Here is a 24,518-nt window from a genome sequence, read left to right as displayed (position 1 = left end):
CATGCACCCCAATGTTCATAGCAGCACTGTATGCAACAGCCAAGACATGGAAGCAACCTAAATGTCCATTGACAGATGACTGGATAAAGAAGCTGTGTATATGTATACAATGGAATACTACTCTGCCTTAAAAAAGAATAAAATAATGCCATTTGTAGCAACATGGATGGACCTAGAGATAGTCATTCTAAGCGAAGTAAGCCAGAAAGAGAAATAAAAATACCATATGATATCCTTCATATGTGGAATCTTAAAAAAAAAAAGTGCTATGAACTCATCTACAAAACAGAAACAGACTCACAGACACAGTAAACAGTCTTATGGTTACTGGGAAAAGGGATGGGAAGGGATAAATTTGGGAGTTTGAGATTTACAAATGTTAGCCACTATATATAAAAATAGATTTAAAAAAAAGTATCTTTTGTATAGCACAGGGAACTATGTTCAATATCTTGCAATAACCTTTAATGGAAAAAAAACCCATGAAACTAAATATATATATGTATATGCATGACTGGAACATTGTGTGTACACCAGAGATTGACACATTGTAATTGACTATAGTTCCATTTTTAAAAAAGCCAGTTTCCCCTTGGGGAAAAAATGGTGAGCAGAGAGGAAGTGGGATGGGGCATAAATGCTGCTGGAGCAGGGGGACCCCAGTTTGCTGGCTGAAGAGCTCAGAGCATTTCCATGCTCTCAGGATCCTCACCATAACTGCTTGAAGAGGGCCACATGAACAGGGGAGACAGATGTGGGCAAGCTCACAGGACAGGGATGTGTCCAGGGCATCAAATGTTTCTAAAGCTCTCTAGTTGATTCCAATGTGCAGTCAAGATGGAGGACTTTTATTCTAGACACAACTTCTCTTCCCCTGAATGTAATCTGAGCCCTCCTCTCCCCTATCAAGAATTCACACTTACAAATAAATAGATAATTACACCCCCTAAAAAATAAAAAGTTTAAAAAATGGGGAGGGTATAGCTTAGTAGTAGAGTGCGTGCTTAGCATGCACAAGGTCTTGGGTTCAATCCCCAGTACCTAAATCAAAGAATCAATCAAGATCCAAGAATTCATACTTACCACTCACTCCCTTTGCCTGACATCTCTGGGAAATTGAGGTAAGCATCAGGTTGAGGACAGTGGTGAGTTCTGGGCTCCCCACTGGGCAGCAACCACTGAGGTTCAGCCACAGGAGGTGCCAAATTCACGGTCCAGAAGGGCACCAACGTAATTTGCATTGGCTAATCAACCTTTTCTCACTTTCTTTTCCACACATCCCCTACTATAATAGCCAATCCCTTCAAGTCCATTCAACACACAATTATTTAGTAAGTGCCTACTGTGTGCTGGGTGCTGGGGAAGCAAAGAGGACCCTGACACGTAGCTTTCCTTGAAGGTTTATGGAACTGTGAGTAAGAGCAAGGCAGTGTAGTGGGTGCACACTTGCCAATATTCTGTCAACCCCTGCAAAACCTGGTGCCTGCAGAACCCTCCGGGGTGTCCATTCTTTCATTCATCCACCTGCTCATGGGTTCACTGAGTGCTTGTGTCCTGTCTGTCCTGGCTCAGCTCTGCAAATGAGAGAAAAGACAAGCTAAGACTCCGACTTGTAGCAGAATAGGGAGATTTGATGCTAAGGCAAGCATTCTAGATAAGACAAGATAACTGCTGCAAGGGAAAATGTGAACAAACCCAAGAAGAATTGTAGAGTAAGCGAGAAGACTGGCTCTCATTTGTGTTTCTGAAGTGGAGGAAAGCCTTCTGGAGGAGAAGAGATATTGGAAAGCATTTGGATAAAGGCAGAGTCTCGTTGTCTCCATCTCCTTACTGCGCATACTACACTTTTCTTTACAATTGACCTTTTCTACTGTGCCCTTGAGGGCAGAACCAGTGGGAGCTCAGGGTGGGGGCACATCTTGGCTCCCAAGAATCACACAGCCAAGGTAGCCCTGAGGGGTAGCTGATAGGATCAGGACCTGAGAATTGACTGTTTTCCAGTCTCTGATTCTGGCAACATGGTGACCTATCTTTGGCTCTAGAAGTGTAGATAGCTGCCAGATTTCAGCCAGGGCATGGACAACAGGATATGTGACAAACAGACCGTGAGTGCTGGGTCTTGCCTTTGGCAGGAGAAGATATGCAGCTCCTCTAAGACCATAATCAACATCCTGTCCTGCTGGTCCTCCCTCGGACTTCCTCTTCCTGATTGCAACCCAGGCTCCAAGTCCCTTCCACACTGGACTAGCTCAGAGCCACCATACGCACGCGCGCACACACACACACACACACACACACACACACACACACACACACACACACACACACACACACACACATACGGACAGGGGAGTTCTTCTTGAAATTCACCCCTGAACACCCTTTCTCCTCACCCCCTCTATGGCTCGCAGCATGGATCACAAAGTTCAGTATCCTTCCTCCTTTGTCCCAGGCTCCATGGTAACCCTGCTCTTGACATTCCATTTTCCTGATATGCTCCTTCTTGTGGTTTCTGCTCCACAATACCTCAGATGTTTGCTTCTCCTCCAAGCCAAACAGTTTCTTTGTCCCTCTTATGGGGATATCACTTAGAATTCCTCCATGAGCCCTGGCCTGGGGAACTGAGAGCTGCCACTGCCTTCCTGTGACACTCTGGGCCCCTGTGGCTCACCCCATCAGTCTGGGAGGGATTGAATTGGATGATCTCTCTTTATCACCCTGAAAATCGTGCTTCCAGGTTCAAGTTTGTACTGTAATCTTGGGGGTGGAGTTGGCCTTTTTCTAACCCAGAATCTCCCTTCTGGGACTAGAACTTTGCCTCTGAAGGTGCTTCACAAAAAAGAACTCAAAGTTTCAGTAGCCTGGCATAAACGTAAGCCCTCCCAGTGGTCCATGTTGAAGGAGACAATAAAAGCTTTCTTGTAAGAAAGCACAGGCAAGCTGAGCCTCAGTTTCATTATCTAGAAAATGGGTGTAAAGAATGAGTACCCGATGCAGGAAAACGGATGTGGGGCATGAGGAGGGCGATGTCCCAGGTCTCGACTGAGCCCCTGGAACGTGCTCCACCAAGTTGGGTCCTTGGCTTTGCACAGGAAAGAATTCAAGTGCGAGCCACCATTGAGTATAGGTAGATTTATTTAGAGAGATACACACTGCATAGAGTGTAAGGCAAGAGAAAGGCAAGGAAAGAGGTGTGGGAACTGGGTGCTCAGGTTAAAGTAAAAGTAGGTACACACTCCACAGACAGAGTGTGGGCCATCTCCAAAGAGGAGGGAATGAAAAAGGCCACTAGGCATGGTGGTGTGAGTTTTTATGGTCTCAGTAGCTTCACAGGCCTATAGGTGGGACCATTCCAACTGCCCTGGGGAAGGGGCTGAGATTACCAGGAATTGGGCCACTGCCCATTCTTTGGCCTTTTGCGGTTATCCTTGGGACTGTCATTGCACCTGTACGCATGTTATTTATTACGCTGTTACAATGAGCATATGATGAAGCTCAAGGTCTACTAGAAGTTAAACCTCTTAATCCTTAAGGCCAACTGGGAGTTGAATCTCCCACCATTTTGGTGTTAAATTGTCATTCTTTGTGCGGCTGTGCCCTGCCCCCTTCCATCCTGTCTCATACCTATGAACTTCTTGCTTGGGGTTAAATGAAATAGTGTGTAGAAAATGCCTGAAACATCCCAGGTGTCTTATATGAGAAGGTAGTCATCATCATGCTGACGATTACACCAAGAATTGCCTTCTGTTTGTTGCAGGTTTTGTCCATTGTAGGTTTTGTCCAGCAAAACTCCCAACCGGAAGAATGAAATTACTCAAGACTTTATTAAGTCAAGAGAGTGAGAGGGCACCGGAGACCAACTCCCTGAGCTCCTCCAGAGCTCTCATATTTATTGCGAATACTCAAACAAAGAATCATAGGAATGAGTAAGGGGCATGGTGTACATACAGGGATGCAGGTCAGCAGTTTCAGTTTGTGGAAATACAGAAACATTATAGTATTAATTTATACTTAAGGAGAAGGTTACACTATTCCAGGAGACAGGAAGTATATAGTTGATAGTACATACAGTTATTTTAAACCTCAAACAATCATGAGCAAGGTTACAATGTTCCGAACAATTGATAATGAAAACCAGACCACCAGAAAGTCTCCATACAATGGTCAAAAATTGTCTTAGTGTGTGAAGCAGCCCAGCTGTTCCCAGCTAAGGACTTAGTCACAGTATTCTGTGAGCTTCAGGAACTTACTATATCTGCCTATGCCTGATAAGCAAAGCAAGGGACCATTAAGGCAAGGGACGAGTTATGGTTTTCCATAAGCACAAGCAGCCCTGAACCTATGACCTTGAGCTAAGCAAAGCAAGCAAAGCCTGTCTCTGCTTTTTATGGCAAGGAGACAGATTGTAGCAGGTTCCCGCTAGCAAAGCAGCTTTAAGGCAACTAAGTTCCATAGATAAGGTGGTGACTGGTGTTCAGAATTCAGCCTTTTGTGCTCTTAGACATTTTGCTTTGAAGTAGCAGTATAAAGACAAATGTAGAAAGCATTGGTTTTGATTATACATTTCTTATGTGCTTACATAAAGGTGAGAATATAATTTGATAAAAGCAATCATTTCAGTATCAAAGTTTGTTAACCCAAGTTTGCACTCCCATGGTTTGTTCCTCAAAGGAACCAAAGAGGGCTACGCATTGCCTAGTTTCTTTGAAGCCCACTGCCTCTTCAGTTGAGTTTTGGGAGAAGTCAGCCAGGCTGTCTCCTCTGTTGTCTGTGAATTCGGGGGCTGTTGTCCCTGCCCCGTGGCGCTCAGCCCACAGCCACCTGCTGCTGATTGCAGGGCGTGGCCGGAGCGGGAGCTGGCAGGGTGCCTGGATTCACAGTATAAGGGAACTTGAGGGAAGCAGGAGGCAGGCAGGAACCTGGGTCGCTTTGACTCCAACCATGGTGACTGCTCTGCTCCCCCTGAGCCTTTCCCGCCTGGGCCTGTGGGCTTTTGGACTGATCTTGGTTTTAGGCTTCCTCAAGCTCATTCGTCTGCTGCTACGGAGGCAGATGCTGGCCCGGGCTATAGACAGCTTCCCAGGTCCTCCCACCCACTGGCTTTTCGGGCATGCCCTCGAGGTAAGTGGCCTGGAGGGGGACAGAGGAAGAAAATGGCCTCCTTTCCTTCAGGGAATCTAGCCTAACCCCCTGGGGGCTGTGGAGGGAGACTATGCTTGGGCAGGGGAATGAGGTCCTGGGAGCCATGGCTTCCATTCAGCTTTCCACTGGATTTCCCCCTCACTCCCACCTTCCAAGCTGTCCTCAGGTGGGGGTCAGGAGTGGGGCGCACTTTGAAGTTGGGGCCCAAGAGGGCCACAGACTCTGTCCCGTCATTCTGAGGTCCAAGGTTAAGACAGAGCTCTGCTAAGTGCTCAGCAATAATCTGGGGAAACCCTGCTAGATAGTCCCATATGACTAGGCAATCTCTTTTAGAGCTTAATCAGCATCCTCTTGTTCCACATAGTATAAAGATTCCCTTTTTTAGGGCAGAAAATAAAAGTGAAGGCAAAGACGCGTGCTCTCACCTGAAAGACCTCCCAGACCATTTAAACTGTTGGTGACCCCAAAGGCAAGGTTCTCCCTGCCATGACCATAGGGAGCCAGGCATCTTCCTGAGTTCAGATTCTGAATAATCCTCCCAGTTATGTCAGGATGGTGGGGCCACCTTAACACCCATTGTCAGGAACACCTCTTAGCTCCCTACATTCATGGGGATCTAGGCCAGAGGTTTCTGAACACGAGGCAAGGGGTAGCTGCATTGGAATCAACTGGGAGAAACAGATTCCTTGAGTCCCAAACCCTGGAGATCCTAATTAACATATTGGAACTAGGAGTCAATTAAAAAACACCCCGGAGTGTTTTGATCTGCAACCAGGTTTGGGAACTCAGGTATAGTTGCCAAAGATTAAGGCTTTGAGAGAGGAATGGTTACTTTTACTACGTCTTGAGTACACTTTTCCCATTTCTAGGGAGTTGCCTTTCCTCCATGGTTGACATTGGGGGTGAGCTTTATGTCGGGGTGAGAACTGCCCAGGCTTATTTTCACCCCTACAAATAACTACCCTCCCAGGATGGCCTAGTGACCTACCTGTATCCAGGAGACACCCAGGAAAGGACAGGATGGGTCAGGGAGATGAATCAGGCCCAGATTCTTCTCTTAAAAAGCTTACTTTCTAGAGGGGAAAACAGACACCAGAGCCTTCCCTGCCCCCAGGTTGGTGGGATGACTAATCAGGATTTTGCATCAGCCCCAGGCTTTGTATCTCAGCACTTGTCCCATAAGGGTGGCATCTTCCGTTTACTTGTTCATCTTCTCCACTTGACCATGACCCCTGGAGGATGGAGATCTGGTCTGACTCTTCCCTGTCCCCTCAGGGTCCAGCTCAAAGCCTGCACAGAGTAGGTATCACTGGATGAACAAACACTGAATGCTGGAGAGTAGGTCATGGTATAGATTGAGGAGACAGCGACGGAGAAGACAAGTGGAGGGACGAGGAGGTGTTTGGGGAGGCTTTGCTAAGTACAGGAAAGGCTTCCTTCCTGGGAAGGTTGAGGTCTGACCCTAATGTGGGTATGAGAGGCATTTAGGGAGACCTTCAATCCCTTTCCTCTTGTGTACCCCCCACATCTCCTTGCTTCCATCAAAGCTGGGTTTACCCTCAGCTGGTGGGCTTCCCTAGGACAGAGAACTTGCTCCCCCACCCTCACATCAGAGCTAGCTGCCCTCTTTACCCTAAGTGCTCCTGCCACTAGAGAGTGTGTAGAGGATTTGGAACACAGTCGAGCTCTGGCTTCTTGGCTCTAACACAAGTATCTGAAGGGCCTTGGCACCAGGAAGGCCAGGCAAGGGCTCTTGTGTACAACAAAGGTTTCCTGGGGAACCATGGCAGGTCCTTTATGCCTCTGCATTCCTCCTGGGCTTGGCACCTCTGCTCTTATTTGTATCCATACCTGAACCTGACAAATGAAGAAGGTGTGGTAGGGATTATCTTTCCTAATGTAAGGATGAGGAAATTGAGGTTCAAAAAGGGCCAGGCACATGCCTATGTCCATACTGTAGCTCAAGAACTGAGTCAAAGCTGGGCTCAGGACTTGTGCCTTTCCATTCAGGACATGATCAGTCCATGCAGAGTAACTGCAAGTTTGATTCCCAGGCCAAGTGGTGATGGAAGGAGGAAAGGAGGGAGGAGGACCGGGGGTGGAAGGAAGGGCCTAGGGGAGAGGAAGAGCTGTCCATCAGGATGAACTTCTCCCTTCTTGCTCTCTAATTATAGTCTGTCCTCTACCTGTCATCCTCCTCAATTCTTAGAATGTGTTGCCTTCAGGCGGGATCACATCTTATTCTTCCAGGTCCCCTTCATTCCACTCTGGGGCCCAGGGAGGACCTTGCACATAGTAAGTGCTCAGACATATTGTTGGCCTGAGGTTGGGGCCCCCAGGAGGGGCCCACGAATCTGACCTGTGTTGGAGGGGAGAAAGGGAGAAAGCCAACTCCAAGCTCAGGAAAGGTGATGCCCTGAGGCTGTAGTCCTCTTCATTGACCCTGCGCATTGCTGGGGCAGTTCCCTTGACCTTGTAGTAAGGAGCCCTGGTCTGGGGCTCTGGCTCATTTTCACTCAGCAGACATTGATCATGGGCCTTCACTGTGCTTCCCTTTCTTTGTCAGTTATATGGAGAAAAGCATTTTTACCTTGCCTGGTTAGAAGAAGACCAAAAGAGTTAAAGTACAGGTACTTTGCAAACTGCTGGGAAGATAGATGTCAGGTGTTAGGTCATTGTAGAGGGATTCGTACTGTGAAACATAAGGAGGCATTCACTTTCTTTATCCTCTTCCTTCCTTCCAAATCAATTCAGTCTTTGGGAGCTAGATAAGTTCCCTCTTTCCCCAAGCAACTAGCATTGTCTGATCAATTACTCCCTCTGCTGAGGCCAGAGGAGGAAGAAACAAGACTAGAGCAGCTGTAGAGGAACCCAGTCTGTGGGAGAGACTGCTCTGGATCCTTGGGCCCAGGGTGAGTCCTAGAAGATCTGGATGTAGCAGCTTGAGGAAGTGCGGAAGGAGGGCAGAGACACTACCGATGCAAAGGGAGAGTCTGGAAAGAACATTGAATATCTAAGAAATGAATTCGCTCAACAGATATTTGTTTCTAGGTCTAATATGTGCCTGTGTTAGTAGCTCTGTGCTTCTGGAGGGGTGAGAGGGAGGGAGCTGGGAGTGGGTAGCGGTGGTCACATGGGATCTTGCAGGCTAAGTCAAAAGGCTTTACTTGGTTCTGAGTGCAATGGGGGACCATGGAGGGGATTCACTCAAGGGAGTGACAGGCTCAGATTTGTGTGGTAGAAAGATCACTTTGGCATTGGGGCAAAAGACTAGATTGGCAGAGACTAGTAGGAGGCAGGGAGAGCAGGCGGAGACCAAGGCCACAGTCTAGGCAGATGTTGATGGAGTGAGCTGGTGGGACGTAGAGCAGTGGGAGGCGGAGCAGGCTGTCTTGGAGTCGTGGGTGGTGGGGGAGTGAGGCATTAAGGCCTCCACTGTAGCCAGATGTGACGATGTCAGTGAATCCCCCTTCATGCACTAGGAAAAGGGGGCACAGGATCGCCCTGGGAGCTTTGTTAGACTGTGGCATCGACATAGCTGGCTCAGAGCGGAATCTGGCAAAGTCATCTAAAGGGAGAAAGGACTCCTTGAACCACAAGACTGAGTTGTAACTAGGAGGAATGAGTTTTTATGTCTAAGTGTAAACAGGCGGGGATCTGAGACCCAGAAAGAGGAGGCTTAGGGGCTCTGACAGATGGCACCTGTCAGTGTCTGGATTCTGGACTCGCAGTGTTTCCTGGCAGGACCTTCCCTTCCCACCCCCTGCCTCTGGCCTGCCCACCACCTGCCAGAACTGCTACATTTGGCTCTCTTAGTTCTGGTTTGCTGATTCCGATGTAAGTCACTTGGTCGTTGTGCAGGGTAGAGGGTCAGCCTCCCCAGGGCACCTCACTTAGTATCACTATGAATCGTGTGGAAAACACCATTCCTTGTTTCTGGCTGTTATCAGCAAGGATGGTGGTTCTATTCCTAGGTATAGGCGGATGGGCAGATTTGGGGGGCAGACATGCTGTGTTCACTTTTGGAAAGGCTGGGTCTGAAGGGCCTGGAAGATGTCATGCAGAGATGTCCAGGGGGTGGCTGGTCTGGAGCTCAGGGTAAAGGTCAGCTGGGACATGCTATCAATTTAGGAACCAGTGTCAGGTAGATGGTAAAGGAAACCATGGGAGAGGGTGAGAGCTTACAGGGAGGAGGTGCCACATGGGAGGAGGCCAAGGGCCAGATTGTGAGGAGCCGCAGTCTTTGATTAACAAATGATGAGTGAGGAGCAGCTGAGAGGGGCTATCAGGAGAGGTGGGAGGACATCCAGGAGAGAGTTCAAAAAACAGGGGGAAGTCGACCATGTCCCAGCAGCTGCCAGAACTTCCTAGAGATATCACTGTCTGGGACTGTGTGACTGATGTGTTTGACTCTTGTTAACTTCCTTTCTTTCCATTTGGAATGTAAGTTTGAGGAAGGCAGGGCTCTGTCTTATTCACACTGTGTCCCCAGGAACTAGCACCATGCCTGGCACTTAGAGTTATTGCTTCATGCCCATTTGTTGACTGCATGACCCAACTCAGTGCAGCAAAGTGCAGGGTGAAGACCAATGTCGGCAAACCCTTGGACTCTCGGGCACTTCTTGGGCCCATGCCCTCCTGTCTTCTTAGGTGTTTGGATGTTTCCCTGTGCTCTCCTCCAACCTGGTTATTCCTGGAGCTGTAGTTCATCTTTTGTGTAGAAGACAAGGAGGTGTTCAGGGGGCAAAACCTGGCCTCTGGAACAGAAAGACTTGGGCATGAAAGTCGTATGACCTTGGGCAAGGCCCACCATACTTCCTAGCCAATACTTGGTGGCTAGAAGAGTCATGGTGACCCATGTCATTATCGCCCAAAGTTTCTCTGCTCCTTCTTTGAGCCAGGAGTTCCTTCTGGGTGTTGTGTGTTTCACCTGTGTTCACATATACCTGTGTAGTAGTACACTGGTCCCTGAAAGGAAGTAATGAGGGTGAAATCACCTATTTGTCACTAGAGTTGGGGGAAAATCATTTGGGACATTACACATAGATGCCTTTCCTCCGAGGCTCCCCATGGCTCTCTGCTCAACATCATTGCTGAATCTCTAAAGAGTTTGTGTAGATTGAGCCCATTTTTCCCCCACTGATTTTTATAGTTCTTTCAGAGATGCCCCACCTTCACAACTTTAGTTGGGTCTTCTCAGCAGGCACTCCTAACCCTTTAGTTTTGAACACACAGCTTTGCTGTCCTTGATACTGACTAGGGCTCACGCACATGCTGAGTGCTAACCAATTTGGTGTGTGTTGGGGCAGTGCCCATAGGGTGGGAGAGGCTGAGACTAGGGCACCCACGAGCACGTAGGGACGGCCATCCTGGAGATGAGCAGACCCAGGAGGATCTGGCCCCCAGCTCCCAGTGGGCAGTGGTAGCCTGTGTGGCCTCAGGGAGTGGAGCAGGGATCCATGGGGAAGGCCATGGGCAGACAGATTTCAGTGAGGTGACTAAGAAGTCCTTAAGGAATTAAGACAGTCCAAAGATGGTTTGGCCGTTTTGAAAAGTAGTAAGTTTCTTGTCGCTAGAGATGCTTGAGCTCTCAGGGCAGGGACTCACACACGGTGAAGGAGCTGGCCAGGCAACTCTGGGTCCTGGGAATTGGAGATCAGCATGACCTGGCCTCAAGGGAGCTCCAAAATGCTGAGGAAGAGGAAAGCCCTTCCCTCTCCCCTCCCTAACGGGTTGTTCTTCTATCCCCATTTTGTAGGCAGCTTTATGTTTTCTCAACCACCCCCGCCCAGCCCCGCGCTGCTGCCTGCTGTGAGAGCTGTGGCTGCAGCAGATGGGCTAAGCTCCATTCACCCATGGAGCTTCAGTTCAGCGGGCTGATGGCTTGGGCAGGCTTGTTAACCGGGGATGCAGCAGAAAGTGCCTCAGTCAGGATCCCAGTCTGTCCGTTTCACTCCAGACGGTTCTCTTTGGTCTGTGGGGTGCGCTGTTCCCACCTGTAAGTGGGGGCTGTGGGTGATGAGGTGATGCTGCAGTCCCTTTCAGGTCTGTTCCTTGGAGCAAAACTTCTCCGATTCTGGGGGAGCAGAGAAGAGAGTGCTGCCTGTGCTCGCTCTTCCTACTCCCTTCCGTTGTTTATTCCTGGTGAGGTTGACACAATGTGTGAATGTGAGGATGAGGGCTTGTGGCTGTGGGGCCAGGATAAGTGAATTATTTCCACAACTTGCTCCTTCCCTGCTTCCTTCCTTCTGGAGAAAAACAAGCTGTCCCAGACCTCAGAGTTCTGTAGGTGTCCCAGCTTGGGTAATCTGAGGACGGATTTGAGGCATCCAGTTGTGTAACCCAGTGAAGCCAGCCAGACATCCATGTGACCACCCCCAACCAACCCCCCCCCCCCGAGAGAGGATGCCCCAGTCCTTTTGATGGGCTGCAGCTCCACTGGTGAGGCTGGGTGCTGAGAGCTATCCTCACGCCTACCAGGTTCCTGGGGTGATCCAGGGCATGCAGGAGAAGGCTGGGCATGGGGAGGCCGGGCAGCTCAAGCTGTGAATGTGTTAGCAAGAGGTCAAGGTCTCCTGTCAGAGGTGGAAATGTTGCAGGGGGGCATGTTCATGGCTGATGAGAAGGCAGGTGGGGGCTCAGATGAACCAGAGCAGCCAAGGGTTCCTTCCCACCCTGAGATCCTGTGAGTCTGGATTCTCGGTGACTTAAGCTTTTCCCCATAGCCTGTCAGTGAGGCTCCCTGGACCAGGGAGGGATGGAGAGAAGGGGAACAACCATGGTGATCAGAAAGTTGGTAAGGAAAACCCAGGAAGTCACCTGGAAAAATAAGAGAAATGCAGGGGGAAGGGGGCTCTTCCACGGACACTAACCAGGAAGGAGGCAGGAAAGGAGTCAGGGTTGCCAGAAAGAAGGTTCCCTTTTACCTATGGGTGGAGACGATGCTGAGCAATTGTAACCATCTGGACATTGTGTTCACAAAGGCAGTGAAAATTCTTGATGTTGAACTCAAGATAATGAGTTCAGAGTCAATGAGGGAGGGGCTCTCTGGGGAGATTATAATGGACTCTACAGCCTGGAAGGGGAGGAACCCCGGAGAAGGTAGAGAAGGGTGGCTGGAGACCAAAGAAGCCAGGTCCAGTCCCCAGGGCCCTTGGGGGAAGTGACTTGGGTCAGACGAGGATACCTGGGGGCTACATTTTCACATGCCCTGTGTCCTTCTTCAAAGCTGTTTCCTGGAAGATACCACACAGATTCCTTGAGTGGCTACGAAAGGGAACTTTATGGGGAGGGAGAGCAGGGCCAGTCCTTGCACAGACCTCATCGTGAATGGCACACCTAGGATGGTGCAGTGCACAGCATGTGCAGCTGAACACAGCAACCTCGAGAGGCTTCAGTGTGCGGAAGAGAGGGTGGGGATCCAACCTAAGTCAGAGCACCGCTAACTACAAACAATGGGCAAGTCAGTTCACATCTCTGAGCCTCAGTTTTCTCATCTGTAGAAAGAGAGTAATTGTCTGCTCTGTATCAGACACAGGAGGCAATCTAGGAATTCACTCACACGTACCTGAGTAGAGGAGATACTCAGTTCACATCTGTTTCCTTCCATTCCCCATGTCAAGAGAAAAAAATATAGAAACGAGCAGTGAATCTGGACATTGGCCAGAGCCGGCAGGCTAGGGCTCACTGGGAAAAACAAAAAGAAATCTGCAGTGTTATTTACCACACAGGGAGTGCTGGTGGTGACCTTTCTTTGACTCCGCAGATTGAGCGAGACCTTTGGCTGGTTCCTCATGGGACTGTCTCTGGCCAGCATCTAGATTAGCCAGATGCTTTGTATGTTTTTCCCCTCCTTTTGTGTCTTCCTTCTTTGTCATGTCCTTTATTCATTCCATTCATTCAGCACATGGTTTATCAAGCACATACTGTGTCCCCCTGCTGAGCTCTGTGGTGACCTGGGAATGCCACACATGTGATCTGTGCACTTGGGAAACTCACAGCCCAGGAGTGGAGTTGGGGGTCTTGGGTGTGAACCCCAGCTCCATTGCGAACTAGCCATGTGACTGAGCTTCTGGTCCTCATCTGTGAAGTGGGAATTATGACGATAGTGCCTATCTTATAGAATTTTCTGAGGGTTCAATGAGAGAATTTGTGTAGCAGGATTAGCTCAGTTTCTGAACACATCAAATGCTCAGTGAATGTCAATGTTAGTTTCATTAATTTTTTTTTTGTCATGGATAGAAATGTGAGTAAGGTTCTAACAGTGCCAGAGAGGCCCAGAAGAGGCAGAGATGTCTGTTGGTGGAAGGTTAGAGAAGTTCCTGGAGAAGGGCGTTCAGGCTTGGTGTTGAGGAACAAGCAGAATGTCCACAGGCGTTTTGGAGTACAGGGTAGCTTAGGAGCAAGGAATGGTATAAGCAAAGGCACAGAGGTGATGCCACAACCCAGAGGGCTGTCTTACTTTTAAACATTCAGACTCACAAGGCTACCAGAGGCACAGTTAGCAACTACTCCAAGGATATGGGCAGCTGGCCAGCAAGGCAGTGTCAGACATCCCTCACAACATCCACACAGACGTCAGTGATCCACCTGCTCCTCAGGGGCTGGCCAGGGACAAGAAGCTGGGATTCCCATCATGAGTGCGGGTCCACCTTGTTTTAGAATCCCCCAGTCCTACAGAATCCCCATATTCACTAACAGTCCCAGGGTCCCTACAAGGGTCATGCACATTACAAGAGTCACCACACTCAGGGAAGCCCAAGGTGTGGTGTCCCCATTGGATGTTCATGGTTCTTCCCAGTCCAGATGTTATTTACCAACCAGGGTTCATTTTGGCCATAGCCACATTGCCTGGCAACAGAACTGACATTCTACCATTGTCAAATTTTCCAGGGGAACAGAGTTGGAGAGTGTAACCCAAGGTCAGTTCCCATATGACAGGGGACAAGGTTTAGCTAATCCTTTACTCACAGGTGGAAGTATCTCAGGGCATGTTCAGAGCACATTCTTTAGTGCAATTTGTGAGCATTTTGAAAGAAGATGTGGCAGGAGATGCAGGGACAAGGTTTGGAGGAAGATGTCAGGGACAGTAGGCTTGAAGGGGAGGAGACTTCTAGTTGAGAGCTTACCTTATGCAGAATCCAATGCTAGGTCCTTAAAGACATTATATCAGTTAAGGGCCTTGAATGCCACACATGACCTAAACTAATATTACACGCACTCCGCATGATCTCATTAACATCACAGTGATCCCAGGAGGTAGATATTATCACCCCTACTTTACAAATGAGGAGAGGAAGATTCAGAGAACCTAAAAGTTCACCGTCTGAAAAATGGGGGAGATCAATATTCAAACCCAGGCTTGTCCAACTCCAAAGATTGTGGGCCACGGGGTCAGCTTTCTTTGGTTCACAGCCCAGCTTCCTTACAAGCTGTGAGTCCTCGGGAAACAGCTTCAGGTCTCTGTACCTGAGTCTCCTCTTCTGAAAAATAAGACCTCATAGAGTTGTTGTAAAGATTTGATGGGTCAAGATGTAAGATGCTTAGAAGAAGGCCTGGCACACAGAGGGTGCTTAATGACGACTAGCTCTTTCTATATCTCCCCAAACTGGAGCTCAGATTTTATTCTGAGGCCCATGGGCAGGCCACTGAAGGGTTTTAAGTGTATCTCAGAAACACTCTCTCCAGATAGGGAAAAATGGATAAATATGTAATGGTACATCCCCACACTGGCATACTAGGCAGTTGTTAAAAATACTGAGGCACTAGTTAACGGCACTAGTTTGAAAGGAAGGACAAGATACATTAAATGAAAAACGGCAGGTTTTGGAAAAATATTTATCATATACTCTATTTACACAAAACACCTCTGGGTGAGTAGATGTGGCCAGAAAAACCTCTGAAGAGCACACACTACCCTCTAGATGGTCTCTCCAACCTCCTCTCAGGCCACCGTCCACCACGTGGCCGCTCCTGGGAGACACCAGGCTTTTACCTACTCAAGAGACTCTGTACTTGCTGTTCCCACTGACTGGAAGGCTCTTCCCTTACTCTTCACACGGTCCGCTCCTGACCATCCTTCCACTTTGACCTGGAATGTCCTCTCCAACAAGAGGTCATCCTGGACCCCTCTGTCTAAGCAGGTCCTCCCTGTCGGTCTCTCTCGCAGGACTGATTATTTCCTGCTTAGTGCTTACTCACTACTGTCCGTAGTCATTTTACTTTGCTGTGCACCTGTTTATCATCAGTTTTCCTCTCAAAGAATGAAAGGGCCAGACCATGTTTATCTCATTCCCTTGAGACAGCTAGACAGTGCCGTGCACACAGTAGGTCCTTAATAGAAATGTGTTGCATGACTTAACAGGGGTGGAATTGGGGTGGCTTCTCTAGTGCACAACAAGCTGGTACTACCTTTCTAATGAAAACCTTTAACGCTGAAAAGAAATGTTGTTCCAGCTGCAGCCTTTGAGGGTTGGTGGCAGGTACCAGATGGAAGTCGGCTGGCCAGTGTGGGGCTGCTGAGCTGAGTCAGGCGCAATAAGAGGACGGCTTGGACTTAGAGCAGTGGCTATGGGGCTGGCGAGGGGACTGAGCCCAGAGATGTGTAGGGCGGGGTGTCTGGCTGGGAGGGGGGTGCAGGAGGAGGCAGGGACACTCCTTCCTGGGCAGCCCTCTGTCTTCCCTGCCCAGGGACATAGGGCCTGGCTGGTGACACTGTTTTCTTGAGTAGCCTGGCCTTCTGTTGTCATTTCAGATCCAGCAGACGGGGAGCCTGGACAAGGTGGTATCCTGGACCCACCAGTTCCCCTACGCCCACCAACTCTGGGTGGGACCGTTCCTTGGCTTCCTGAACATCTACGAGCCTGACTATGCCAAAGCAGTGTACGGCCGTGGAGGTGAAGGCTCCCGGGAGAGGGTGGGGCTTCCTGAGAGCAAAGGATTCAGGGCATCGTGTGGGGAGGTTAAGTCTGGGCAGTTTAGGTCTCCACCCTCTTTATCACTAAGACTCCTCTGGGAATCCTTCAGTCTCCTCTTGATCTGAACTTCTCTTTCTCCTGCAGACCCTAAGGCCCCAGATGTGTACGACTTCTTCCTCCAGTGGATTGGTGAGTGGGCGCCTGCCTCCCTGTCCTTGGTGCTGGGTGAGCAGGATCCTTCCCTGCTCCATCTCTCCCTGCCCAGTCCCCATGCAGATAGTTATTCCATTCACTGGACCACCTGGCCCCCAACTGCACATTCTAATCTCAGCTGCTCAGTGGGAGATAGGGGTAGGGGGTGCTCCGGGCTCCTGGGGAGGTGAGGCTCTGGCACCTTCTCCTGTTAAGGGTGTCTTCTTCCCTGGTCAGGCAGGGCAGAGGCTCTGGACATTGTGTCAGTGTGAGAAAGAGCTTTCTGGAGGAGACGGCACTTGAGGTGATCCCAGGAGATTTTATTGGTGGTGCTAACTAGGACAAGGGCCTGAGGAAAGGAGTGGTGGTAAGACGGAGGCTCGTGTCACCAGAGGCTGTGAGGATGGGTGGCTGGAAGGCAGAGCTGGGTCGTGTTGTTACGAGGCTGGGCAGGTAGGATAGGCGCGGGATTGGGTGGGGCGGCGTGTGCTTGGCTCCAGGCTGCCGGGGTGGGGCAAGATTATGTGAACTGACTGGCTCCTTTCTCTCCCACCCCTTCCCCAGGGAAAGGCTTGCTGGTCCTCCACGGGCCCAAGTGGTATCAGCACCGCAAGCTGCTCACACCTGGCTTCCACTATGATGTGCTGAAGCCCTATGTGGCCCTGTTCGCTGAGTCCACACACATCATGCTGGTGAGCTCCCTGTGCTGTGCTGCAGGGCCAGCCCCTCCCCACCCCCAATTTTCCCTGGGGGAGGGCAGTGAGGAGAATCGTTGAGGCCCTGAGGCCCCGCTCTGCCAGCAGCCTTGCTCTGCCTGACACCTGCTGCATGCTGGGGGCTGACAAGGGGCTGAGGCTCCAAGTGGCCAGAGAGCCCTGGCTCTAGTCTCCACTAAGAGACCCAGTCCTCCCTCTTCCCAGATCCAAGGGCTTCTGTGAGACTCCAATAAATCTCTTACTGTAGCAAATCTGAGGGCAGCCTCTATTAGAGAATATTAGGAAGATCTTTCATATCTAAAGAGATTCTCCTCATTCTTAGCTTAGCACAACTGCCTAAAATAGCATCATCAGCAACTCATCTCTAAAAGGGATGCTGGGGTCAGGGGTCAGGCTCAGAGTCTCAGGGCTGGATAATCTCCAGAGGCTACCCAGGCCAGTGTTTCCCCTTGCAGGAGACTTCTCCCCAGCATCACTGCGGTCCTGACTCACAGACTGTGCATGGGAGCTCAGCACTCCTCGACCCTCCTCTTCCTGGGGGAAAGCGTCTGTGTGGGCTGTGGGAGGCCTGCCTCCTGGTTCTGCCCTTGGACCCTGAGGCCCTTTCCCACACCCCCACCCCATTCCAGCAGGATGGAAGCCACACCAGAGACGAGGGAGGGAGGACAGGCTGTGGGTCCTCTCCCAATGCACCCAGCCCAGCTGCCCCACCCCCCATATTACCTTCCATCTCTGGGCTCCAGGACAAGTGGGAAGAAAAGGCTCTTAAGAATAAGAGCTTTGACATCTTCAGCGATGTGGGCCACATGGCGCTGGACTCACTCATGAAGTGCACCTTTGGCAAAGGGAACGTCGGCCTGAGCCACAGGTCAGGGGGCCCTTATGGCTGACCGCGGTCTCTACCCAGGCCAGCTCAGAGGGGAGAGGCGGCAGGACTCTAGGCCCCTGGTCTGAGAGGAGATAAGGTCCTACCCTGGGGAGCCCCACTCAGATGGAGCCAGGCCTTTTCCATGGCTTTAGTGGGAGGCTTAAATGGCATGGAGAGGATGGGCAGAAAGTACTGTGGTTGAGGCTGGACTCTGAAACAGAGCCACTCCGGGGCTCTGCCGTGGGTCAGCGTCCGAGCATTCCTCCTCCCTCTGCTGTGCAGTGACAATAGCTATTACCTGGCGGTGAGCGATCTCACTCTGCTGATGCAGCAGCGCATCGATTCATTCCAGTACCATAACGACTTCATCTACTGGCTCACCCCGCACGGCCGCAGGTTCCTGCGGGCCTGCCAGGTGGCCCACGACCACACAGGTAGGCTTTTCCTGCACAGCCACCACAGGAAGCCAAGGTTCTGGTCCCTGGGGGGCCCCTCCCATCACAGGCTCTCAATTCCCCATCAGACAGAGGGTGGGTCCCCAGGCAGTGACATCCTGTGCTCCTGGCCTAGACCAGGTCATCAGGGAACGGAAGGCAGCCCTGCAGGATGAGAAAGAGTGGAAGAAGATCCAGAACCGGAGGCACCTGGACTTCCTGGACATCCTCCTGGGGGCTCGGGTGAGTGCAATGTTGCCTACCCCTACCTGAGGACTGCCCAAGAGGTCTTCAGACCATCCTTCTGGGACAGGGCTCACCAAACAGCAGCAGGGGCTGTTAAGCATTTTCTTCCTCTTTCCCTAGCAAATATGACCTGTTCCTTGTCCCACGATACCTGTCAGCAAAGGCTCAGAGGTGGGAAGGTGCAGGGTGTGGCTGGCTCTGGCACTGGAGAGAGATGTAGTAGCAGGGAGGCGGGGTCAGATGCCAGAAAGACTGAAGACCAATTCAGGCTTCTGAAATGCTGAAGAAACTTAGCACCTTAGTATCTTAGTTATACATTTACTCATTCATTCATTCATTCATTCACTTATTCAGTTGGTCCTTTACTCACTCCACAAACTCATTGAGTCCTACCCTGGGTTAGTTCCCAACACAGAAGATGAGAAAGCCCTGGCCCTGCCTTCTGGATGCTCACAGTCTAGTAGAGGAGACAGGAGGTGGACATTGACAAAGATCTCTTCCCCCTCCAGGTGGCATTCTGTGTGTCAAATGAGCAGGGCTTACAAGGCTGGGTAAAGTCATAGGTCACTTGGCCACAAGGATCAAAGAAGGCTTCCTGGAGTAGGAGGCATCCAGGCTGGGCCTGAGAGAACAGATAAGAATCTGGGGGAAGATCCTGACCCCAGTCTGAAAAGAAGCTTTCCCTCCCTCCCTCGGACCTTCATTTGACAACTACCATTATGAGTCCTTGCTGGTACCTACCTCAGATGCCTTGGGCTGTCCCATTTTGCCTCCCGACCCAGGATGAAGATGGGATCAAACTGTCAGATGCAGACCTCCGGGCCGAGGTGGACACATTCATGTTCGAAGGCCATGACACCACCACCAGTGGCATCTCCTGGATTCTCTACTGCATGGCTCAGTACCCCGAGCACCAGCATCGTTGTCGGGAGGAGATCCGTGAGATTCTTGGGGACCGAGACTCCATCCAGTGGTGAGTGAGGCTGTAGGTGAGCCCAGTCTGTTCTGCTCCCCAAAGACAGGGCAAGGCTGTGCTTATGATGTCTGGTGTCATCTGTGATGACACAGGGCCATCCTAGAAACCAGGTAAGGGCAGAGGCCCTTGTCCTTTTCTCTCCAATGCTGTAGCTTTTAGGGGAGCTGTGCGTTGACACACCCCTGAGCCCAGTCTCCCACAACGGATCCTTTTCAGATGTGAGTCATGTAGAGAAGGCTGATTTCTCATGTGCTGACTTCCTCTGATGGCAGAACCTGACTACCTTTCTGGGTTCCTGGATAGAGCAGGGAGCGTTGGGAGAGAAAGATTTGGAAACTGGGGATGAACAGAGCTAGGGTAGCCCTGGGAGTTGATTCCCTCCCACATAGTCTTTGGATGGCCATGTGCAGCCTCGAGACTCCTCTGATGAAGAAGAAAAGGCTGTTTCCCAAACTCCATCACTTAAAAATTTTTGATTGTTTTTTGTTTCTTGGTTCAAATGTGAACTCATTAATATGACACTGATTGATGCTAACCTCTCTCTGCAGAATGACCTTTGGCAGTCTCCCACAGGCTCCTCTCCCACCCTCATGCCTTCTCTTCCTGCCTCCTCCCCTCAAGACTTCGGGTCCTGTCAGCTGTTTCTCTGGGGTCCTGTGCTACCTCCAGCCCGGGGTTAGGGTGCACACAGCAGGGGCACAGAAAATGCTCAGTTGAGGGGAGAAACTCTATTTTTTATTGAAGTATAGTTGCTGTACAAAATTATGTAAGTTACAAGTGTACAACATAGTGACTCACAATTTTTAAAGATTATACTCCATTTATAGGTATTATAAAACATTGGCTATATTCTCTGTGTTGTGCAATATATCCTTGTAGCTTATTTTATACCTAACAGTTTATACCTCTTAATGAGGGGAGAAATTTTAGATTCGCTGAGGGAGACTGACCTATAATTCCAGAATCTGGGATTTGAAGGATGTGGTTTCATTGGTTGGATGTTGGAAACCTCCTAGGGTGTCCGACCATGTGCCAGGTGCTGTTAGGGGTGTGGGTGAGGTGAGGAGGGTGAGGTGAGGAGAGGGAGGAGCCAAGTTGTTGGCCTCGGGGAATTTTTAGAAAAGCAAACTGACATAACCAGATATCTAGAGAAAACCACAGAATGGGGTAAGATTGAGTGGCCTCATGTCAAGGGCAGAGGAATCAAAAGGGCCGGGGATTGAGCTGGCTTTCTAAGGGGGTGGGAAGCTCAGATCAGCAAAGGGTGAGCTGCGAACTCCACTTTGAGTGACAATGTGAACACTGCCCAGGAGCAGGGAGTTGAAACATTTATTGATTTTATCTCCGCTTCTTTCCATCTCGAACTTGAAGCAACTTAAAGGATACTTATGCAATAAAATAATAGAAAAAATGAGGATGGGGGAAAACCCTAGAGTTTAGGGCTCTGAAACAAGGTGTTGCACAGTAGTTGTAGTTGGGCCGCTTTTGGGTCTGAGCTTCCTAGCGGCAAAATGGAGAAGATACAACCACTTCAGGAGGCATCATTCAGACAGACGACGATGCTGATACAGATGCATTTCCACTCCACAACCCCGCCCAAGCTTGTCACCGTTTATGCATTTATTACTTCATTCGACCAGTGTCTATCAGCCCCTGTTGCTTTCCATTCCCGCTCCGCAGGGGAAATCAAGCAGAACCTAAAGATCTATCCCTTGTGGGGTTTCTGGGGGGCCCTGAGAGACCCAGGAGTGACCTTGATGGCCAGCTGCACATACACCTTCAAGGTCATGTGCTTTCCCTTCCCAGCAGTGAAGATGAGGGAGGGGTGGAGAAAAGCAGAGCCAGAACCCCTGGGTCTGAGTGGCCACCCCACGTCCAGTCTGGCCTGGACACTGGGAGCTCGCACATCCCTCTGACTCTCGCGTGTGTGGTGGTGGTGAAGGGGGTGTCGGGGCTGGGCCTGCCCTCCTGCAGGACCCTGTTGCTCCCCATCCCAGAAAGGCCTGGTTGTGTTGCCGGCAGGGATGATCTGGGGAAGATGACCTACCTGACCATGTTCATGAAGGAGACCTTCCGCCTCTACCCGCCTGTGCCGCAGGTGTACCGTCAGCTCAGCAAGCCTGTCAGCTTTGTGGATGGCCGCTCTCTCCCCGCAGGTGGGATTGGGTGGATCTGGGGGTGGAACCGGAGTCCTTGTGGATGCTCTCTGTACTTTTGCATTGGTGGGGAGAAGCCCAGGCTCTGTGTTTGGCCTGCGTCCATATCCTAGCGCCACAGTGTGTGGGTGAATCCCTCTACCTCTAAGTCTCTGCTCTCTCTCCTGTCAAAGGAGGGTGAGAAGTGTTCCTGCCTTACAGGGTTGCTGTCAGGATTAAAGAGACAACATTCTTCAGGGCTGTCATGTACCACCCTGAAGGTTGTGCCCTGAACAACTTCAGGAGGCATCATTCCATTCGACTGTGATGCTGTGCAGTGTACAACCTGTACAACTGTATGTGGTAGCTTTGTAAGGAGTGTTTAACTCTGGATCTGGCACATAGTAAGCACCCAACGAGTGGTAGCTGTTACTATTGCTAGCATAACATCGTGAATAAAGACGTCCCTTGAGAATCAGTTACTGGAAAATACAAAGTATGTAATAGTCTTTGCCTGTCCTTCCTCGTGGTAGATGGATTCAGCTCTCTCTCTCTCTTTTTTTTTTTTTCCTTTCTTTCCATTTTATAGATGTCTGTGTTGGGTGCTGTGCCCAGTGCTGGGTCTATGAGAAGTGGGTGTGAGATGATCAAAAGCACTTTGCTGTGTTGAGAGTGGCGATGAACTTTGTCACTGGCAGTGCTCAGGCAGGGGCTTGTGCTGAGTTAGGGGGACACTGGAGGATTCTCGCTCTGTTAGGAGGCTGGCTTGGCTGTCCCAAGACCATCTGGTCACCAGGCCTCTGCTCTGTCCACAGGCAGCCTGATCTCTCTGCACATCTATGCCCTCCATAGGAACAGTACAGTGTGGCCCGACCCTGAGGTATGCCATCCCAGGGCCCAGAGGTCAGATGGGGTGGGTGGCTGTGGGGTGAGCACCACCAGCCCTGGACTTGGCAGGTATTTAAGCAAGGCTTGTCCCCTCAGGTCTTCGACCCCCTGCGCTTTTCTCCTGAGAATATAGCTGGACGCCACCCCTTTGCCTTCATTCCCTTCTCTGCTGGGCCCAGGTAAGGAGAGCCCGACATCCCCGGTCCTCTGGACCAGGGAGGTGAGGATGGAGGATGTTGCGGGGCAGGCATCATGAGGGGGACCTTGCGGGGTGTGTGGTGATCCTGATGTAGGGGAAGTTCTAGAGACCTTCTCCTTGCCATTAGCACATTGATGTCCCTGGCCAATGGGGTGGGTGAGTCATTCCAAGACAGACCCCTAAGCCACAGCTCACAGTGTGAGTCTACCTGGTTTGGGACCCTCACCATGCTCCCAAGATCTGTTTCCTAAGCCCAGGTCAATCTCAATCAGTCAATTATTCATCCAAAAATAGTTACTGATTTCTGTTGGCTATTGAGAGCATGGGATTTCATCACTCTGGGCACTCCACAGCCTGATGTCATTTTGTGCTGCTCACTGCAGGAACTGCATTGGGCAGCAGTTTGCCATGAACGAGATGAAGGTGGTCACGGCCCTCTGCTTGCTCCGTTTTGAATTTGCCCTGGACCCCTCGAAGGTGCCCATCAAGCTGCCCCAGCTAGTCCTGCGTTCCAAGAATGGTATTCACCTCCACCTGAAGCCGCTGCGCCCGGGCTCTGGGAAGTAGCTCTGCAGAGAGTAGGGCCCCAGACTGCCCAGGCTGGAACTTCTCCCTGGGCCCTACCCTCTCCAAGCTGGGTTGTAGAGTAACTATGCTCCCCTGTCTTCCCCAGGCTTGCAGATTAGTAGGGGAGTGCCATGAAAACATGTGTGTCTGTACATGCTTATTATGCATATATTCCAGAGCTCACTCATTCATTCATTCAACAAACATATGGTGAATACCTCCTTGCTGCTAGAATCTTCATTTATCCCCCATAATTTTCCATTGTCAGCGTCTGTGTCACAGTCACTTGGTGCACTAGGCACGTGGGCTTTGGCTGGGGAAGGTGGCAGAGTTCATCAGAGGGAGGCTTCCCGGAAGAGATGGTGCTTGAATCAGGCCTTGAGGCACGCTGAGTAGGAAGGTGCAAAGAAGGACTTTTGGAGAGGGCCTCAGGCTGGGGCCACATGGTGAACAAGTGATCCTTCCCCAGTAGTCACTGCGGCAACTGCCTGATGTCTGGGGAAACATACACCAGGGTTCAAGTTGAAGGCCATTAGTGGGCTCCAATCCAGGAATTAGACAGATGTGGAAGGGAGGGCACTGAACCCTGAGGGGAGGGGCAAGAGAGAGGAACTCTAGCCCTGGGACTTGGGGATGGCTTTATGTTGCCCTGGAGATGGGCCATCAGGAGACACATCCTTCCTGCTATTGACGCTTCCCTCTCGGAAGAAGGTCCCAGCCCTGGAAGGTTGGCCATGGGCCACATGCTCATTCCTGCAAAGCCCTGTCAAGACCTAGATCTCCTTGCCCACCTGAGGTTGGGATGCACAGGCCTCTGCCAGAGTGTCCCCCATGCCACCAACTTTCCCCTCTGTCCTGGCTCTGAACAGACCTTTCTCTGCACAAGGGAAGAAATGTTTTCAATGAGCATCACCAGGGAGCAGAGTCCAAAATCATAGCTATCTCTGGCCCACAGACTTGTCACCCAAGTCTGAGATGTGTCTACTTGTCTCATCTCTGGATTGTCCAGAGGCCTGTGAAGCAGGACTGGAGGAGGCCATTACCCCTCGTCAATAGTAAGAGAAGGAACCTGCCAAGGCGCTCATCAGGGAGGAGCTTGAGCTGAGGCCTTGTGACTCTGGCCCCTTATGACTAAGATGCACGGGTAGAAGTGCGTCTCTTTCTGGGGCCATGTCAGTGGGAACCAGAGCTGAGAGCTCTGGAGCCAAAAATGTACAAGACAATGAATTTCTAAAGCAA

At 50.6% G+C, this 24,518-nt stretch overlaps 1 protein-coding gene across 3 annotated transcripts; it reads left to right on the top strand.

The window, feature by feature from the left end:
• The first annotated feature begins 4,891 nt into the window (after positions 1-4,891).
• Positions 4,892-23,496, top strand: CYP4B1 (cytochrome P450 family 4 subfamily B member 1). Of its 3 annotated transcripts, none has more exons than XM_045513696.2 (12): positions 4,892-5,121; positions 15,896-16,037; positions 16,203-16,247; positions 16,815-16,942; positions 17,599-17,834; positions 18,117-18,268; positions 18,405-18,511; positions 19,297-19,487; positions 21,513-21,646; positions 22,441-22,505; positions 22,610-22,692; positions 23,096-23,496. In XM_045513696.2, the coding sequence occupies exons 1-12, from the start codon at positions 4,942-4,944 to the stop codon at positions 23,277-23,279; spliced, it is 1,647 nt and encodes a 548-aa protein (XP_045369652.2). In that variant the 5' UTR covers positions 4,892-4,941; the 3' UTR covers positions 23,280-23,496. The 3 variants fall into 3 exon arrangements, with proteins under 3 accessions (XP_045369652.2, XP_045369647.2, XP_010949325.2); XM_045513691.2 differs by having other exon boundaries at positions 17,596-17,834; XM_010951023.3 differs by having other exon boundaries at positions 4,893-5,121; positions 17,710-17,834.
• Positions 23,497-24,518: the final 1,022 nt, after the last annotated feature.

The sequence above is a fragment of the Camelus bactrianus genome, chromosome 13, assembly GCF_048773025.1.
Source record: "Camelus bactrianus isolate YW-2024 breed Bactrian camel chromosome 13, ASM4877302v1, whole genome shotgun sequence".
NCBI classification, from domain to species: Eukaryota; Metazoa; Chordata; class Mammalia; order Artiodactyla; family Camelidae; genus Camelus; species Camelus bactrianus.
Note: the sequence above shows the minus strand (reverse complement) of the source record. Positions and strands in the feature narration are given on the sequence as shown.